We start from the raw sequence: 20,942 nt of genomic DNA, 5'->3' as shown, positions 1-20,942 counted from the left end.
AGACAGAGACAGAGTGAGAGAGAGAGAGAGAGCCTTGCAAGACAGAGAGATATCAAGTCCCAGAGAGATGGATGTCAGTGAGATGACTGAGAAGGTCAGGTCAGAACTGACCTGTTCCATCTGTTTGGACCTCTTCACCCAGCCAGTGACCCTTGACTGCGGGCATAGCTTCTGCAGAGAGTGTGTTCTTCGGAGCTGGCAGGAAGCCCAAGTCCCATGGACATGCCCACTGTGCAGGGCAAGCAGTCAGCCCAGAGCCTTAGAGCCCACCCAGGTCCTGGAGGCCCTGGCCTCCAGCATGAGCAGGCAGCTGAGACTTCCCAGAGATGTGGGTGGCCAGGCCAGGTGTGGCCAACACCAAGCCGTTCAGAAGCTGTTCTGTGAAGATGATTTCAGCCCACTCTGTGTCTCGTGCTTACTCCCTCAAGAACACGAAGGTCATCGTGTGTATCCCCTGGAAGAGTCTGCGGAGACCTGCAAGGCACAGCTGCAGGAAGCCCTTGGCCAGGCCTGGGATAAGGCGAGAGAGGCTCACATGTTGCTGGAGCAGGAGAGAGAAAGGAGGCTGAGGTGCCGGAGGGAGGCTGCCACTCTGAAGCGGGTCATCTTGCCAGAATATATCAAGACCCACCTTGTGTGGACAGAGGACCAACAACAGGATCTCCTGGACAAGGAAAAGAGAAGGAATGTGAAGAGATTATGGACCAGTGAGGCCAGAATCTCCAAGTATGTCCAAAGCCTCAGGAAGCTGATTGAGGAGCTCGACAAGACTTTGGAGCAGCCCCTGGTGGAGATGCTCCTGGCTGGGAGGAGCACTTTGGAAAGGAGTCGGGAGCTGCTGCTTCGGTGTCCAGAGCCTGCTGCCCTAAGCTGGACTCTGTGTGGAACCACTGGAATGAGGGAGCTCCTACTGGCCTTCCAGAGCCACATCCTTCTGGATCCGGGAACAGCCCATTCCTATCTCAGCATCTCTGGAGATCTGAAGAGCGTGAGGCTTGCTAGCCATTGGTGGGACCTTCTGGACAACCAGCAGGAAGAGGTGGAGCGTCTTGTTTGTGTGCTGGGTGCTCAGAGCTTCACCTCAGGGAGCCATTATTGGGAGGTGGAGGTAGGAAGCAAGACAGAGTGGGAAGTGGGCATCTGTACAGGGCCAGGAAACAACCAGGGCAGCACCCATGGGGATGTGCTCTCCCTCTCTTGCCTCAACATGGGAGAACAATTTGAACTGTGGATCTCTCACACCATGGAAGACCCTGAGGATACAGGACCCCTGCACAGGCTGGGCATTTTCCTCCAATACGAAGGGGGACACCTGTCATTTTACAATGTGACCCAGGGCTGCCTGATCTACGCCTTTCCCCCGGTCACCTTCCAAGGTCCTCTCAGGCCTTTCTTCTCCCTTGGCCTGCTGCAGGAGGAGAATCAGCCCATCCCTCTCACCATCTGTCCACTGAGCCCTCATCCCTGAGGGAGCTCATGCCATTCCACCTGGCCTAGGCTCTGGGGCTCCATTCAGGGAGAGGATCCATCCTGTGCCGAATTCCTTAGTGAAAAGCTCCAGGACCAGCGAGAGTGACACCAAGGGACTGCAACGGGAAAAGGATGGACCACAGAGCTACCAGTGGAAAAGGAAAAACAAACAAAGAAAAAAATAACATAAAAATAATAGGAGCAGAGATCTGGAGACCAATTTTGGGAATTGTAAGGGTGATATTAGAAAATAAGTACTGTTTTATTAGTTTAGGGATGAGAAGTAAAGTGGCTGGCTTGAGAAAAGAACTGGAGTTGGAAGCAGAGCTGAGAGAGTGTGTACATTTCAACTGCTGACAGTTATAACCATTTTTCTGTGTCAATTAAGCTCTCTGGAAGTTGGCAGATATATGCACTCTCAGAGACTCTCTCTCAGGACTGGAGGAGGTAGCACCATGGCCACCCCACCCCCCTCTGTCTGTCTGTCTGAGGGAAAAGACCTGAAGGAGCTCAGCCTTTTCCTTTCCCAACTGGGGAAACACTATTGAATATCTATTGTGGGTTTTGTAGATTCTTTAACTCTGAGAAAACCAAAGAAAAACTTGGCCTTTGGTTTGGACTCAGAGTCCTAACTTGCTTCTTGACTCAACCAGGTAGCCTTTGCTATTTCATCATCTGAAGGTGAGGTTAAGATTTCCAAAGATAATAGCAGTAGGTTTTATTTAGATAGTATAAATTTGGGTTGGTCAAATCAGAGAGGATTAGTGTAGCCGGTGAAACACAGGAGAAGCCGTTCCTTGGGGAAACTGGGAGTCCATTTGGGTTCATCTAGAATCCATTCCCATTAGAAATCCTTGATTCATCCTGATGTCTTTCAAGAAATATTTTATGTTTATAATAAGAGGCTCCTTAGCATCCTTGAGCCTGCCCCCGAAGGGAAGCTCACATTTGACCTTCACTTCATCACCGAGGATACTTTTGATGACCTCTATCAAAAGTATCCAAAGAGTTGGAACCTGATTGGCAAGTTGAAAAGTTTTGAGCCTACGTTGGAGCCGTTTTTCGATCTAAACGTTTCTTTTCCGTAAGTCATCAAAATTCATTTTTACAGAATGGGCTTTAAAGGGCTCTAAAATTATGCTTGCCCACTGATTCAGCAACACCACGCCTAGGTCCCAATGCCCAAGGGATCACAAGAAGAGGTGGGAGGGTGGGGATAGAGGGGGCGGGCATTATTTCTTTTCATTTTTATTTTTTTACTTTATTTATTTATTTATTTATCTATCTATCTATCTAGTCATTGATTGATTTAATTTGGTCATTTCCAAACATTATTCATAGGAAACAAAGATCATTTCCTTTTCTTCCCTCCCCCCTCAACCCCCCACCCCCACCTCTCCCATAGCCACCGCCCGATTTCACTGGGTATCACATGTGTTCTTGATTCGAACCCATTTCCATGTTGATGGTATCTGCATTAGAGTGTTCATTTAGAGTCTCTCCTCAGTCGTATCCCCTCCACCCCTGCAGTCAAGCAGTTGCTTTTCATCAGTGTTTTGAATCCCAGAGTTCATCCTCTGCTTGTGGATAGTGTTTTTTAGATCCCCGCAGTTTGTTCAGGGACACTGCATTGACACCAATGGAGAAGTCCATTACCTTCGATTGTACCACGGTGTATCAGTCTCTGTGTACAATGTTCTCCTGGTTCTGCTCCTTTCGCTCTGCATCACCTCCTGGAGGTTGTTCCAGTCTCCATGGAATTCCTCCGCTTTAGTATTCCTTTGAGCACAATAGGATTCCATCACCAACATATACCACAATTTGTTCAGCCACTCCCCAATTGAAGGGCATGCCCTCATTTTCCAATTTTTGGCCACCACGAAGAGCGCAGCTAATGAATATTCTTGTACAAGTCTTTTTCCTTATTGTCCCTGTTGGGGTACAAACCCAGCTGTGCTATGGCTGGATCGAAGGGCAGACAGTCTCTTATCGCCCTTTGGGCATAGTTCCAAATTGTCCTCCAGAATGGTTGGATCAATTCACAACTCCACCAGCAATGAATTAGTGTCCCTACTTTGCCACATCCCCTCCAGCATTCACTACTTTCCATAGCTGTCATGTTAGCCAATCTGCTAGGTGTGAGGTGATACCTCAGAGTTGTTTTGATTTGCATCTCTCTGATTATGAGAGATGTAGAACATTTTTTCATGTGCTTATTAATAGTTTTAATTTCTTTGGCTGAGAACCGCCTGTTCGTGTCCCTTGCCCATTTATCAATTGGAGAATGGCTTGATTTTTTGGACAATTGACTTAGCTCTTTGTCAATTTGAGTAATTAAACCTTTGTGGGAGGTTTTTATGAAGATTGTTTCCCAGTCTGTTGCTTCCCTTCTGATTTTACTTACGTTGGTTTTGTTTGTACAAAAGCTTTTTAATTTGATGTAGTCAAAAGTATTTATGTTACATTTTGTGACTCTTTCTAAGTCTTGCTTGGTTTTCAAATCTTTCCCTTCCCAGAGGTCTGACGTGTATACTAGTCTGCGTTCACCTGATTTACTTATACTTGCCTTCTTTATGTTCAAGACATTCACCCATTCTGAAGTCATCTTGGTGTAGGGTGTGAGGTGTTGATCCAAACCTAATCTCTCCCACACTGTCTTCCAATTTTCCCAGCAGTTTTTATCACATAATGGATCTTTGTCCCCAAAGCTGGGGTCTTTGGCTTTCCCATAAGCTGTCTTGCTGAGACCATTTACGCCAAGTCTATTCCACTGATCCTCCTTTCTGTCTCTTAGCCAGTACCAAATTGTTTTGATAACCACTGCTTCATAGTAGAGTTTCAGATCTGGGACTGCAAGTCCTCCTTCCTTTGCATTTTTTTTCCCCACATGATTTCCCTGGATATCCTTGATCTTTTGTTCTTCCAAGTGAACTTATTTATGGTTGTTTTCTAATTCGGTAAAGAAGTTTTTTGGTAGTTCAATGGGTATGGCACTAAACAAGTAAATTAATTTGGGTAGGATTGTCATTTTTTATTATGTTAGCTCGTCCCACCCATGAGCAATCAATGTTTTTCCAGTTGTTTAGATCTAGTTTTCGCTGTGCGGAGAGTGTTTTGTAGTTGTGTTCATATAGTTCCTGTGTTTGTCTCGGCACACAGATTCCTAAGTATTCTATATTGTCTAGGGTGACTTTAAATGGAATTTCACTCTCTAATTCTTGCTGCTGAGATGGGTTAGAGATATATAGAAGTGCTGATGACTTATGCGGGTTTATTTTGTATCCTGCGACTTTGCTGAAGCTGCTGATTATTTCGAGGAACTTTTTGGTTGGTTCTCTAGGATTCCTTACGTAAACCATCATATCATGAGCAAAGAGTGATAGCTCGGTCTCCTCATTGCCAGTTTTAATACCTTCCATTTCTATTCCTTCTCTAATTGCTACTGCTAGTGTTTCTAGTACAATGTTAAATAATCGAGGTGATAGTGGGCATCCTTGTTTTACTCCCGATCTTATTGGGAAGGCTTCTAGTTTATCCCCATTGCAGATGATGTTTGCTGATGGTTTCAGCTATATACTGTTTATGATTTTTAGGAAAGGCCCTTCGATTCCTATGCTTTCTAGTGTTTTCACTAGGAATGGGTGTTGCATTCAATGAAAGGCTTTTTCTGCATCTATTGAGATGATCATGTGATTTTTGTCAGTTTGCTCGTTTGTACGGTCAGTTATGTGGATGGTTTTCCTAATATTGAACCATCCTTGCATTCCTGGTATGAACCCTGCCTGGGCATAGTGGATGACCCTTGTGATGACTTGCTGGAGTCTTTTTGCTGGTATCCTATTTAAGATTTTTGCATCTATAGTCATTAGGGAGATTGGCCTTTGGTGTTCCTTCTCTGTTTTTGAGCTGACTGGCTTTGGGATCAGTACCATGATTGTGTCGTAAAACGAATTTGGCAGAACTCCTTCTTGGCTCATTCTGTCAAATAGTCTGTTTTCTATTGGGATTAGTTGTCCTTTGAATGTTTGATAGAATTCATTTGTGAATCCATCTGGACCTGGGGATTTTTTCTTAGGGAGTGCTTTGATGGCTTGTTCGATGTCTTTTTCTGATATGGGATTGTTAAGGTAATTTATTTCTTCCTCTTTTAGTCTAGGCGATTTATATTTTTGTAAGTATTCATCCATATCACCTAGACTGCCATATTGGTTGCCATATAATTGGGCATAGTCGTTTTTCACGATAGCCTTAATTTCTCCTTCATTAGAGGTGAGGTCTCCTTTTTCATCTTGGAGACTGTCAATTCGGTTTATTTCTTTTCTTTTTTTTTTTTAATTGGACCGACTAGTACTGGGTCTCTTTTATTAATTTTTTCAAAGTACCAGCTTCTAGTCTTATTTATTAAATCAATAGTTCTTTGACTTTCAGTTTTATTAATTTCTCCTTTGAGCTTTAGGATCTCTAATTTAGTCTTCATCTGAGGATTTTTAATTTGTTCTCTTTCTAAATTTTTTAATTTGCCTGCCCAATCCATTGACCTCTGCCCTTCTTAATTTGTTAATATATGAACTCAAGGATATAAATCTCCCCCTGAGTACTGCTCTGGCTGCATCCAATAGGTTTTGAAAGGATGTCTCATCATTGTGATTTTCTTCAATGAAGTTATTAATTGTTTCTATGATTTGTTCTTTAACTAACTGGTTTTGGAGAATCGTGTTGTTTGATTTCCAATTAATTTTCGATTCACCTCTCCATGTTCCCTTACTCATTATTATTTTCCTTGCATTGTGATCTGAGAACGTTGCATTTATTATTTCTGCTCTTTTGCACTTGCTTGCAATGTTTCTATGCCCTAATACATGGTCAATTTTTGTGAATGTACCAGGTGCTGCAGAGAAGAAGGTACATTCCTTTTTGTCCCTATTGATTTTTCTCCACATGTCTACTAACTCTAATTTTTCTAAGATTTCATTCACTTCTCTTACCTCTTTCTTATTTGTTTTTTTGGTTTGATTTATCTAGTTCAGAGCGAGTAAGGTTCAGGTCTCCCACTCTTATAGTTTTTCTATCTATCTCGTCCTTGAGCTCCTCTAGTTTCTCCTTTAGAAATCTGGATGCGATGCCATTTGGTGCATACGTGGTGAGTACAGATATTTCCTCACTGTCTATACTGCCTTTTATCAGGATGTAATTACGTTCCCTATCTCTTTTAACTAGATTTATTCTTACTTTGGCTTTGTCGGATATCACGATTGCGACTCCTGCCTTCTTTCTGTCAGTTGATGCCCAAAAGATTTGGCTCCACCCTCTTACTTTCACCCTATGTGTATCTACCTTCCTCATGTGTGTTTCTTGTAGACAGCATATGGTAGGGTTTTGGATTCTAATCCACTCTGCTCTTCGCTTGCGTTTTATGGGTGAGTTCATTCCAGTCACATTCAGAGTTATGATTACTAGCTGTGTCTTTCCCGGCATATTGATTTCTGTTCCTGTTCTGGCCTTTTCTTCTCTCACTATTTCCTTCTACACCAACGTTTGCTTTTAAACATTCCCCCTTGTTCCCACCCTTATTTTACATCCCTTTCTACCCCCCTCCCTTCTTATGCCCCCCCTTATTTTCCGTGTAGTCTTTCTAAAATTAACCCCCCACCCCTCCCTCTCTTGTACTACTTCCCTCCCCACCAGACCTTTTGTTACCCTTCTGCTCCCCTATTGGGCGTAAATCTATGCTCTGCCCCCAGTGAATTGGATGGTTTTTCCCACTTTGAGTCAATGTCAAAGCACATAAAAGTTGAGTATTTCCTGCCTCCGACCTCTTTACCCTTCCAGTATATTGATGTTCTCCCCCCTCCCACCATGAGCTTCTTTATGACGTATAAATTCACCCCCATTTGTTTCTTTTTCCCATTTCTTTAAATATTAACCTATTTTTTAGCTCTAATTATATATATATGTGTGTGTGTGTGTGTGTGTGTGTATGCATTCTCATGTGTATGTATTTTTGCAGGCATATATCTGTATACCTATTTGTGTCACGTCTTTTCGTCCTATAGGGTTTGTCACTGTTCCCTCTAAGTGTACTTCTCTTTGCTGCCCAGGTAATAACAACAGTTTTTCAGAGTTACCAATGACCTCTTTTCTTATAGGGATACGTATCATTTTAACTTATTGAGTCTCTTAACAAGAATTCCTTTTGTTTTGTTTTGTTTTTTCTTTTTTAATTATCTTTCGATGATTCTCTTGAGTTCTGTGCTTGTACATCCAATTTTCTGTTCAGGTCTGGTCTTTTCTTTAGAAAATCTTGAAATTCTTGTATTTTGTTGAATGACCATACTTTCCCCTGTAAGAGTATAGTCAGTTTTGCTGGGTCGTTGATTCTTGGTTGTAGACCTAGAGAAAGGAAGTAAGGTAGACACCCAATGCCTGGGTTGGGGGTGGGGATGGGAGTGGTGGTGGGGGACTAGCAGGTGCCAGGCCCTCTCAGACTCCTGGGAATGCAGCCCTCACACCAGGGGACCAAAGGTGTGAACCCAGGTGTCAAAGATCCTCTTGGTGTGAACCCAGGTGCCACGCCCACTTTGATATGAACCAGGTGACAAGGCCCTCTTGGTGTGAACCCTATTGTGGGTTTTGTAGATTCTTTAACTCTGAGAAAACCAAAGAAAAACTTGGCCTTTGGTTTGGACTCAGAGTCCTAACTTGCTTCTTGACTCAACCAGGTAGCCTTTGCTATTTCATCATCTGAAGGTGAGGTTAAGATTTCCAAAGATAATAGCAGTAGGTTTTATTTAGATAGTATAAATTTGGGTTGGTCAAATCAGAGAGGATTAGTGTAGCCGGTGAAACACAGGAGAAGCCGTTCCTTGGGGAAACTGGGAGTCCATTTGGGTTCATCTAGAATCCATTCCCATTAGAAATCCTTGATTCATCCTGATGTCTTTCAAGAAATATTTTATGTTTATAATAAGAGGCTCCTTAGCATCCTTGAGCCTGCCCCCGAAGGGAAGCTCACATTTGACCTTCACTTCATCACCGAGGATACTTTTGATGACCTCTATCAAAAGTATCCAAAGAGTTGGAACCTGATTGGCAAGTTGAAAAGTTTTGAGCCTACGTTGGAGCCGTTTTTCGATCTAAACGTTTCTTTTCCGTAAGTCATCAAAATTCATTTTTACAGAATGGGCTTTAAAGGGCTCTAAAATTGTGCTTGCCCACTGATTCAGCAACACCACGCCTAGGTCCCAATGCCCAAGGGATCACAAGAAGGGGTGGGAGGGTGGGGATAGAGGGGGCGGGCATTATTTCTTTTCATTTTTATTTTTTTACTTTATTTATTTATTTATTTATTTATCTATCTATCTATCTATCTAGTCATTGATTGATTTAATTTGGTCATTTCCAAACATTATTCATCGGAAACAAAGATCATTTCCTTTTCTTCCCTCCCCCCTCAACCCCCCACCCCCACCTCTCCCATAGCCACCGCCCGATTTCACTGGGTATCACATGTGTTCTTGATTCGAACCCATTTCCATGTTGATGGTATCTGCATTAGAGTGTTCATTTAGAGTCTCTCCTCAGTCGTATCCCCTCCACCCCTGCAGTCAAGCAGTTGCTTTTCATCAGTGTTTTGAATCCCAGAGTTCATCCTCTGCTTGTGGATAGTGTTTTTTAGATCCCCGCAGATTGTTCAGGGACACTGCATTGACACCAATGGAGAAGTCCATTACCTTCGATTGTACCACGGTGTATCAGTCTCTGTGTACAATGTTCTCCTGGTTCTGCTCCTTTCGCTCTGCATCACCTCCTGGAGGTTGTTCCAGTCTCCATGGAATTCCTCCGCTTTAGTATTCCTTTGAGCACAATAGGATTCCATCACCAACATATACCACAATTTGTTCAGCCACTCCCCAATTGAAGGGCATGCCCTCATTTTCCAATTTTTGGCCACCACGAAGAGCGCAGCTAATGAATATTCTTGTACAAGTCTTTTTCCTTATTGTCCCTGTTGGGGTACAAACCCAGCTGTGCTATAGCTGGATCGAAGGGCAGACAGTCTCTTATCGCCCTTTGGGCATAGTTCCAAATTGTCCTCCAGAATGGTTGGATCAATTCACAACTCCACCAGCAATGAATTAGTGTCCCTACTTTGCCACATCCCCTCCAGCATTCACTACTTTCCATAGCTGTCATGTTAGCCAATCTGCTAGGTGTGAGGTGATACCTCAGAGTTGTTTTGATTTGCATCTCTCTGATTATGAGAGATGTAGAACATTTTTTCATGTGCTTATTAATAGTTTTAATTTCTTTGGCTGAGAACCGCCTGTTCGTGTCCCTTGCCCATTTATCAATTGGAGAATGGCTTGATTTTTTGGACAATTGACTTAGCTCTTTGTCAATTTGAGTAATTAAACCTTTGTGGGAGGTTTTTATGAAGATTGTTTCCCAGTCTGTTGCTTCCCTTCTGATTTTACTTACGTTGGTTTTGTTTGTACAAAAGCTTTTTAATTTGATGTAGTCAAAAGTATTTATGTTACATTTTGTGACTCTTTCTAAGTCTTGCTTGGTTTTCAAATCTTTCCCTTCCCAGAGGTCTGACGTGTATACTAGTCTGCGTTCACCTGATTTACTTATACTTGCCTTCTTTATGTTCAAGACATTCACCCATTCTGAAGTCATCTTGGTGTAGGGTGTGAGGTGTTGATCCAAACCTAATCTCTCCCACACTGTCTTCCAATTTTCCCAGCAGTTTTTATCACATAATGGATCTTTGTCCCCAAAGCTGGGGTCTTTGGCTTTCCCATAAGCTGTCTTGCTGAGACCATTTACGCCAAGTCTATTCCACTGATCCTCCTTTCTGTCTCTTAGCCAGTACCAAATTGTTTTGATAACCACTGCTTCATAGTAGAGTTTCAGATCTGGGACTGCAAGTCCTCCTTCCTTTGCATTTTTTTTCCCCACATGATTTCCCTGGATATCCTTGATCTTTTGTTCTTCCAAGTGAACTTATTTATGGTTGTTTTCTAATTCGGTAAAGAAGTTTTTTGGTAGTTCAATGGGTATGGCACTAAACAAGTAAATTAATTTGGGTAGGATTGTCATTTTTTATTATGTTAGCTCGTCCCACCCATGAGCAATCAATGTTTTTCCAGTTGTTTAGATCTAGTTTTCGCTGTGCGGAGAGTGTTTTGTAGTTGTGTTCATATAGTTCCTGTGTTTGTCTCGGCACACAGATTCCTAAGTATTCTATATTGTCTAGGGTGACTTTAAATGGAATTTCACTCTCTAATTCTTGCTGCTGAGATGGGTTAGAGATATATAGAAGTGCTGATGACTTATGCGGGTTTATTTTGTATCCTGCGACTTTGCTGAAGCTGCTGATTATTTCGAGGAACTTTTTGGTTGGTTCTCTAGGATTCCTTACGTAAACCATCATATCATGAGCAAAGAGTGATAGCTCGGTCTCCTCATTGCCAGTTTTAATACCTTCCATTTCTATTCCTTCTCTAATTGCTACTGCTAGTGTTTCTAGTACAATGTTAAATAATCGAGGTGATAGTGGGCATCCTTGTTTTACTCCCGATCTTATTGGGAAGGCTTCTAGTTTATCCCCATTGCAGATGATGTTTGCTGATGGTTTCAGCTATATACTGTTTATGATTTTTAGGAAAGGCCCTTCGATTCCTATGCTTTCTAGTGTTTTCACTAGGAATGGGTGTTGCATTCAATGAAAGGCTTTTTCTGCATCTATTGAGATGATCATGTGATTTTTGTCAGTTTGCTCGTTTGTACGGTCAGTTATGTGGATGGTTTTCCTAATATTGAACCATCCTTGCATTCCTGGTATGAACCCTGCCTGGGCATAGTGGATGACCCTTGTGATGACTTGCTGGAGTCTTTTTGCTGGTATCCTATTTAAGATTTTTGCATCTATAGTCATTAGGGAGATTGGCCTTTGGTGTTCCTTCTCTGTTTTTGAGCTGACTGGCTTTGGGATCAGTACCATGATTGTGTCGTAAAACGAATTTGGCAGAACTCCTTCTTGGCTCATTCTGTCAAATAGTCTGTTTTCTATTGGGATTAGTTGTCCTTTGAATGTTTGATAGAATTCATTTGTGAATCCATCTGGACCTGGGGATTTTTTCTTAGGGAGTGCTTTGATGGCTTGTTCGATGTCTTTTTCTGATATGGGATTGTTAAGGTAATTTATTTCTTCCTCTTTTAGTCTAGGCGATTTATATTTTTGTAAGTATTCATCCATATCACCTAGACTGCCATATTGGTTGCCATATAATTGGGCATAGTCGTTTTTCACGATAGCCTTAATTTCTCCTTCATTAGAGGTGAGGTCTCCTTTTTCATCTTGGAGACTGTCAATTCGGTTTATTTCTTTTCTTTTTTTTTTTAATTGGACCGACTAGTACTGGGTCTCTTTTATTAATTTTTTCAAAGTACCAGCTTCTAGTCTTATTTATTAAATCAATAGTTCTTTGACTTTCAGTTTTATTAATTTCTCCTTTGAGCTTTAGGATCTCTAATTTAGTCTTCATCTGAGGATTTTTAATTTGTTCTCTTTCTAAATTTTTTAATTTGCCTGCCCAATCCATTGACCTCTGCCCTTCTTAATTTGTTAATATATGAACTCAAGGATATAAATCTCCCCCTGAGTACTGCTCTGGCTGCATCCAATAGGTTTTGAAAGGATGTCTCATCATTGTGATTTTCTTCAATGAAGTTATTAATTGTTTCTATGATTTGTTCTTTAACTAACTGGTTTTGGAGAATCGTGTTGTTTGATTTCCAATTAATTTTCGATTCACCTCTCCATGTTCCCTTACTCATTATTATTTTCCTTGCATTGTGATCTGAGAACGTTGCATTTATTATTTCTGCTCTTTTGCACTTGCTTGCAATGTTTCTATGCCCTAATACATGGTCAATTTTTGTGAATGTACCAGGTGCTGCAGAGAAGAAGGTACATTCCTTTTTGTCCCTATTGATTTTTCTCCACATGTCTACTAACTCTAATTTTTCTAAGATTTCATTCACTTCTCTTACCTCTTTCTTATTTGTTTTTTTGGTTTGATTTATCTAGTTCAGAGAGAGTAAGGTTCAGGTCTCCCACTCTTATAGTTTTTCTATCTATCTCGTCCTTGAGCTCCTCTAGTTTCTCCTTTAGAAATCTGGATGCGATGCCATTTGGTGCATACGTGGTGAGTACAGATATTTCCTCACTGTCTATACTGCCTTTTATCAGGATGTAATTACGTTCCCTATCTCTTTTAACTAGATTTATTCTTACTTTGGCTTTGTCGGATATCACGATTGCGACTCCTGCCTTCTTTCTGTCAGTTGATGCCCAAAAGATTTGGCTCCACCCTCTTACTTTCACCCTATGTGTATCTACCTTCCTCATGTGTGTTTCTTGTAGACAGCATATGGTAGGGTTTTGGATTCTAATCCACTCTGCTCTTCGCTTGCGTTTTATGGGTGAGTTCATTCCAGTCACATTCAGAGTTATGATTACTAGCTGTGTCTTTCCCGGCATATTGATTTCTGTTCCTGTTCTGGCCTTTTCTTCTCTCACTATTTCCTTCTACACCAACGTTTGCTTTTAAACATTCCCCCTTGTTCCCACCCTTATTTTACATCCCTTTCTACCCCCCTCCCTTCTTATGCCCCCCCTTATTTTCCGTGTAGTCTTTCTAAAATTAACCCCCCACCCCTCCCTCTCTTGTACTACTTCCCTCCCCACCAGACCTTTTGTTACCCTTCTGCTCCCCTATTGGGCGTAAATCTATGCTCTGCCCCCAGTGAATTGGATGGTTTTTCCCACTTTGAGTCAATGTCAAAGCACATAAAAGTTGAGTATTTCCTGCCTCCGACCTCTTTACCCTTCCAGTATATTGATGTTCTCCCCCCTCCCACCATGAGCTTCTTTATGACGTATAAATTCACCCCCATTTGTTTCTTTTTCCCATTTCTTTAAATATTAACCTATTTTTTAGCTCTAATTATATATATATGTGTGTGTGTGTGTGTGTGTGTGTATGCATTCTCATGTGTATGTATTTTTGCAGGCATATATCTGTATACCTATTTGTGTCACGTCTTTTCGTCCTATAGGGTTTGTCACTGTTCCCTCTAAGTGTACTTCTCTTTGCTGCCCAGGTAATAAGAACAGTTTTTCAGAGTTACCAATGACCTCTTTTCTTATAGGGATACGTATCATTTTAACTTATTGAGTCTCTTAACAAGAATTCCTTTTGTTTTGTTTTGTTTTTTCTTTTTTAATTATCTTTCGATGATTCTCTTGAGTTCTGTGCTTGTACATCCAATTTTCTGTTCAGGTCTGGTCTTTTCTTTAGAAAATCTTGAAATTCTTGTATTTTGTTGAATGACCATACTTTCCCCTGTAAGAGTATAGTCAGTTTTGCTGGGTCGTTGATTCTTGGTTGTAGACCTAGAGAAAGGAAGTAAGGTAGACACCCAATGCCTGGGTTGGGGGTGGGGATGGGAGTGGTGGTGGGGGACTAGCAGGTGCCAGGCCCTCTCAGACTCCTGGGAATGCAGCCCTCACACCAGGGGACCAAAGGTGTGAACCCAGGTGTCAAAGATCCTCTTGGTGTGAACCCAGGTGCCACGCCCACTTTGATATGAACCAGGTGACAAGGCCCTCTTGGTGTGAACCCTATTGTGGGTTTTGTAGATTCTTTAACTCTGAGAAAACCAAAGAAAAACTTGGCCTTTGGTTTGGACTCAGAGTCCTAACTTGCTTCTTGACTCAACCAGGTAGCCTTTGCTATTTCATCATCTGAAGGTGAGGTTAAGATTTCCAAAGATAATAGCAGTAGGTTTTATTTAGATAGTATAAATTTGGGTTGGTCAAATCAGAGAGGATTAGTGTAGCCGGTGAAACACAGGAGAAGCCGTTCCTTGGGGAAACTGGGAGTCCATTTGGGTTCATCTAGAATCCATTCCCATTAGAAATCCTTGATTCATCCTGATGTCTTTCAAGAAATATTTTATGTTTATAATAAGAGGCTCCTTAGCATCCTTGAGCCTGCCCCCGAAGGGAAGCTCACATTTGACCTTCACTTCATCACCGAGGATACTTTTGATGACCTCTATCAAAAGTATCCAAAGAGTTGGAACCTGATTGGCAAGTTGAAAAGTTTTGAGCCTACGTTGGAGCCGTTTTTCGATCTAAACGTTTCTTTTCCGTAAGTCATCAAAATTCATTTTTACAGAATGGGCTTTAAAGGGCTCTAAAATTGTGCTTGCCCACTGATTCAGCAACACCACGCCTAGGTCCCAATGCCCAAGGGATCACAAGAAGGGGTGGGAGGGTGGGGATAGAGGGGGCGGGCATTATTTCTTTTCATTTTTATTTTTTTACTTTATTTATTTATTTATTTATTTATCTATCTATCTATCTATCTAGTCATTGATTGATTTAATTTGGTCATTTCCAAACATTATTCATCGGAAACAAAGATCATTTCCTTTTCTTCCCTCCCCCCTCAACCCCCCACCCCCACCTCTCCCATAGCCACCGCCCGATTTCACTGGGTATCACATGTGTTCTTGATTCGAACCCATTTCCATGTTGATGGTATCTGCATTAGAGTGTTCATTTAGAGTCTCTCCTCAGTCGTATCCCCTCCACCCCTGCAGTCAAGCAGTTGCTTTTCATCAGTGTTTTGAATCCCAGAGTTCATCCTCTGCTTGTGGATAGTGTTTTTTAGATCCCCGCAGATTGTTCAGGGACACTGCATTGACACCAATGGAGAAGTCCATTACCTTCGATTGTACCACGGTGTATCAGTCTCTGTGTACAATGTTCTCCTGGTTCTGCTCCTTTCGCTCTGCATCACCTCCTGGAGGTTGTTCCAGTCTCCATGGAATTCCTCCGCTTTAGTATTCCTTTGAGCACAATAGGATTCCATCACCAACATATACCACAATTTGTTCAGCCACTCCCCAATTGAAGGGCATGCCCTCATTTTCCAATTTTTGGCCACCACGAAGAGCGCAGCTAATGAATATTCTTGTACAAGTCTTTTTCCTTATTGTCCCTGTTGGGGTACAAACCCAGCTGTGCTATAGCTGGATCGAAGGGCAGACAGTCTCTTATCGCCCTTTGGGCATAGTTCCAAATTGTCCTCCAGAATGGTTGGATCAATTCACAACTCCACCAGCAATGAATTAGTGTCCCTACTTTGCCACATCCCCTCCAGCATTCACTACTTTCCATAGCTGTCATGTTAGCCAATCTGCTAGGTGTGAGGTGATACCTCAGAGTTGTTTTGATTTGCATCTCTCTGATTATGAGAGATGTAGAACATTTTTTCATGTGCTTATTAATAGTTTTAATTTCTTTGGCTGAGAACCGCCTGTTCGTGTCCCTTGCCCATTTATCAATTGGAGAATGGCTTGATTTTTTGGACAATTGACTTAGCTCTTTGTCAATTTGAGTAATTAAACCTTTGTGGGAGGTTTTTATGAAGATTGTTTCCCAGTCTGTTGCTTCCCTTCTGATTTTACTTACGTTGGTTTTGTTTGTACAAAAGCTTTTTAATTTGATGTAGTCAAAAGTATTTATGTTACATTTTGTGACTCTTTCTAAGTCTTGCTTGGTTTTCAAATCTTTCCCTTCCCAGAGGTCTGACGTGTATACTAGTCTGCGTTCACCTGATTTACTTATACTTGCCTTCTTTATGTTCAAGACATTCACCCATTCTGAAGTCATCTTGGTGTAGGGTGTGAGGTGTTGATCCAAACCTAATCTCTCCCACACTGTCTTCCAATTTTCCCAGCAGTTTTTATCACATAATGGATCTTTGTCCCCAAAGCTGGGGTCTTTGGCTTTCCCATAAGCTGTCTTGCTGAGACCATTTACGCCAAGTCTATTCCACTGATCCTCCTTTCTGTCTCTTAGCCAGTACCAAATTGTTTTGATAACCACTGCTTCATAGTAGAGTTTCAGATCTGGGACTGCAAGTCCTCCTTCCTTTGCATTTTTTTTCCCCACATGATTTCCCTGGATATCCTTGATCTTTTGTTCTTCCAAGTGAACTTATTTATGGTTGTTTTCTAATTCGGTAAAGAAGTTTTTTGGTAGTTCAATGGGTATGGCACTAAACAAGTAAATTAATTTGGGTAGGATTGTCATTTTTTATTATGTTAGCTCGTCCCACCCATGAGCAATCAATGTTTTTCCAGTTGTTTAGATCTAGTTTTCGCTGTGCGGAGAGTGTTTTGTAGTTGTGTTCATATAGTTCCTGTGTTTGTCTCGGCACACAGATTCCTAAGTATTCTATATTGTCTAGGGTGACTTTAAATGGAATTTCACTCTCTAATTCTTGCTGCTGAGATGGGTTAGAGATATATAGAAGTGCTGATGACTTATGCGGGTTTATTTTGTATCCTGCGACTTTGCTGAAGCTGCTGATTATTTCGAGGAACTTTTTGGTTGGTTCTCTAGGATTCCTTACGTAAACCATCATATCATGAGCAAAGAGTGATAGCTCGGTCTCCTCATTGCCAGTTTTAATACCTTCCATTTCTATTCCTTCTCTAATTGCTACTGCTAGTGTTTCTAGTACAATGTTAAATAATCGAGGTGATAGTGGGCATCCTTGTTTTACTCCCGATCTTATTGGGAAGGCTTCTAGTTTATCCCCATTGCAGATGATGTTTGCTGATGGTTTCAGCTATATACTGTTTATGATTTTTAGGAAAGGCCCTTCGATTCCTATGCTTTCTAGTGTTTTCACTAGGAATGGGTGTTGCATTCAATGAAAGGCTTTTTCTGCATCTATTGAGATGATCATGTGATTTTTGTCAGTTTGCTCGTTTGTACGGTCAGTTATGTGGATGGTTTTCCTAATATTGAACCATCCTTGCATTCCTGGTATGAACCCTGCCTGGGCATAGTGGATGACCCTTGTGATGACTTGCTGGAGTCTTTTTGCTGGTATCCTATTTAAGATTTTTGCATCTATAGTCATTAGGGAGATTGGCCTTTGGTGTTCCTTCTCTGTTTTTGAGCTGACTGGCTTTGGGATCAGTACCATGATTGTGTCGTAAAACGAATTTGGCAGAACTCCTTCTTGGCTCATTCTGTCAAATAGTCTGTTTTCTATTGGGATTAGTTGTCCTTTGAATGTTTGATAGAATTCATTTGTGAATCCATCTGGACCTGGGGATTTTTTCTTAGGGAGTGCTTTGATGGCTTGTTCGATGTCTTTTTCTGATATGGGATTGTTAAGGTAATTTATTTCTTCCTCTTTTAGTCTAGGCGATTTATATTTTTGTAAGTATTCATCCATATCACCTAGACTGCCATATTGGTTGCCATATAATTGGGCATAGTCGTTTTTCACGATAGCCTTAATTTCTCCTTCATTAGAGGTGAGGTCTCCTTTTTCATCTTGGAGACTGTCAATTCGGTTTATTTCTTTTCTTTTTTTTTTAATTGGACCGACTAGTACTGGGTCTCTTTTATTAATTTTTTGAAAGTACCAGCTTCTAGTCTTATTCATTAAATCAATAGTTCTTTGACTTTCAGTTTTATTAATTTCTCCTTTGAGCTTTAGGATCTCTAATTTAGTCTTCATCTGAGGAATTTTAATTTGTTCTCTTTCTAAATTTTTTAATTTGCCTGCCCAATCCATTGACCTCTGCCCTTCTTAATTTGTTAATATATGAACTCAAGGATATAAATCTCCCCCTGAGTACTGCTCTGGCTGCATCTAATAGGTTTTGAAAGGATGTCTCATCATCGTGATTTTCTTCAATGAAGTTATTAATTGTTTCTATGATTTGTTCTTTAACTAACTGGTTTTGGAGAATCATGTTGTTTGATTTCCAATTAATTTTCGATTCACCTCTCCATGTTCCCTTACTCATTATTATTTTCCTTGCATTGTGATCTGAGAACGTTGCATTTATTATTTCTGCTCTTTTGCACTTGCTTGCAATGTTTCTATGCCCTAATACATGGTCAATTTTTGTGAATGTACCAGGTGCTACAGAGAAGAAGGTACATTCCTTTTTGTCCCTATTGATTTTTCTCCACATGTCTACTAACTCTAATTTTTCTAAGATTTCATTCACTTCTCTTACCTCTTTCTTATTTGTTTTTTTTGTTTGATTTATCTAGTTCAGAGAGAGGAAGGTTCAGGTCTCCCACTCTTATAGTTTTTCTATCTATCTCGTCCTTGAGCTCCTCTAGTTTCTCCTTTAGAAATCTGGATGCGATGCCATTTGGTGCATACATGGTGAGTACAGATATTTCCTCACTGTCTATACTGCCTTTTATTAGGATGTAATTACGTTCGCTATCTCTTTTAACTAGATTTATTCTTACTTTGGCTTTGTCGGATATCACGATTGCGACTCCTGCCTTCTTTCTGTCAGTTGATGCCCAAAAGATTTGGCTCCACCCTCTTACTTTCACCCTATGTGTATCTACCTTCCTCATGTGTGTTTCTTGTAGACAGCATATGGTAGGGTTTTGGATTCTAATCCACTCTGCTCTTCGCTTGCGTTTTATGGGTGAGTTCATTCCAGTCACATTCAGAGTTATGATTACTAGCTGTGTCTTTCCCGGCATATTGATTTCTGTTCCTGTTCTGGCCTTTTCTTCTCTCACTATTTCCTTCTACACCAACGTTTGCTTTTAAACATTCCCCCTTGTTCCCACCCTTATTTTACATCCCTTTCTACCCCCCTCCCTTCTTATGCCCCCCCTTATTTTCCGTGTAGTCTTTCTAAAATTAACCCCCCACCCCTCCCTCTCTTGTACTACTTCCCTCCCCACCAGACCTTTTGTTACCCTTCTGCTCCCCTATTGGGCGTAAATCTATGCTCTGCCCCCAGTGAATTGGATGGTTTTTCCCTCTTTGAGTCAATGTCAAAGCACATAAAAGTTGAGTATTTCCTGCCTCCGACCTCTTTACCCTTCCAGTATATTGATGTTCTCCCCCCTCCCACCATGAGCTTCTTTATGACGTATAAATTCACCCCCATTTGTTTCTTTTTCCCATTTCTTTAAATATTAACCTATTTTTAAGCTCTAATTATATATATATGTGTGTGTGTGTGTGTGTGTGTGTATGCATTCTCATGTGTATGTATTTTTGCATGCATATATCTGTATACCTATTTGTGTCACGTCTTTTCGTCCTATAGGGTTTGTCACTGTTCCCTCTAAGTGTACTTCTCTTTGCTGCCCAGGTAATAACAACAGTTTTTCAGAGTTACCAATGACCTCTTTTCTTATAGGGATACGTATCATTTTAACTTATTGAGTCTCTTAACAAGAATTCCTTTTGTTTTGTTTTGTTTTTTCTTTTTTAATTATCTTTCGATGATTCTCTTGAGTTCTGTGCTTGTACATCCAATTTTCTGTTCAGGTCTGGTCTTTTCTTTAGAAAATCTTGAAATTCTTCTATTTTGTTGAATGACCATACTTTCCCCTGTAAGAGTATAGTCAGTTTTGCTGGGTCGTTGATACTTGGTTGTAGACCTAGAGAAAGGAAGTAAGGTAGACACCCAATGCCTGGGTTGGGGGTGGGGATGGGAGTGGTGGTGGGGGACTAGCAGGTGCCAGGCCCTCTCAGACTCCTGGGAATGCAGCCCTCACACCAGGGGACCAAAGGTGTGAACCCAGGTGTCAAAGATCCTCTTGGTGTGAACCCAGGTGCCATGCCCACTTTGATATGAACCAGGTGACAAGGCCCTCTTGGTGTGAACCCTATTGTGGGTTTTGTAGATTCTTTAACTCTGAGAAAACCAAAGAAAAACTTGGCCTTTGGTTTGGACTCAGAGTCCTAACTTGCTTCTTGACTCAACCAGGTAGCCTTTGCTATTTCATCATCTGAAGGTGAGGTTAAGATTTCCAAAGATAATAGCAGTAGGTTTTATTTAGATAGTATAAATTTGGGTTGGTCAAATCAGAGAGGATTAGTGTAGCCGGTGAAACACAGGAGAAGCCGTTCCTTGGGGAAACTGGGAGTCCATTTGGGTTCATCTAGAATCCATTCCCATTAGAAATCCTTGATTCATCCTGATGTCTTTCAAGAAATATTTTATGTTTATAATAAGAGGCTCCTTAGCATCCTTGAGCCTGCCCCCGAAGGGAAGCTCACATTTGACCTTCACTTCATCACCGAGGATACTTTTGATGACCTCTATCAAAAGTATCCAAAGAGTTGGAACCTGATTGGCAAGTTGAAAAGTTTTGAGCCTACGTTGGAGCCGTTTTTCGATCTAAACGTTTCTTTTCCGTAAGTCATCAAAATTCATTTTTACAGAATGGGCTTTAAAGGGCTCTAAAATTGTGCTTGCCCACTGATTCAGCAACACCAAGCCTAGGTCCCAATGCCCAAGGGATCACAAGAAGGGGTGGGAGGGTGGGGATAGAGGGGGCGGGCATTATTTCTTTTCATTTTTATTTTTTTACT

General features: G+C 41.2%; 1 protein-coding gene across 1 annotated transcript; it reads left to right on the top strand.

Annotated features, from left to right (window-relative positions):
* Nucleotides 1-1,711, top strand: LOC130453716 (probable E3 ubiquitin-protein ligase TRIML1). The gene has a single exon (XM_056793992.1). It carries the CDS (start codon nucleotides 68-70, stop codon nucleotides 1,466-1,468), a length of 1,401 nt encoding a protein of 466 aa, XP_056649970.1. The 5' UTR covers nucleotides 1-67; the 3' UTR covers nucleotides 1,469-1,711.
* The last annotated feature ends 19,231 nt before the right edge of the window (nucleotides 1,712-20,942 follow it).

The sequence above is a fragment of the Monodelphis domestica genome, chromosome 1, assembly GCF_027887165.1.
Source record: "Monodelphis domestica isolate mMonDom1 chromosome 1, mMonDom1.pri, whole genome shotgun sequence".
NCBI lineage: Eukaryota > Metazoa > Chordata > Mammalia > Didelphimorphia > Didelphidae > Monodelphis > Monodelphis domestica.
The sequence above is the reverse complement of the archived record's forward strand: the minus strand, read 5'-3'. Positions and strand labels throughout refer to the sequence as shown.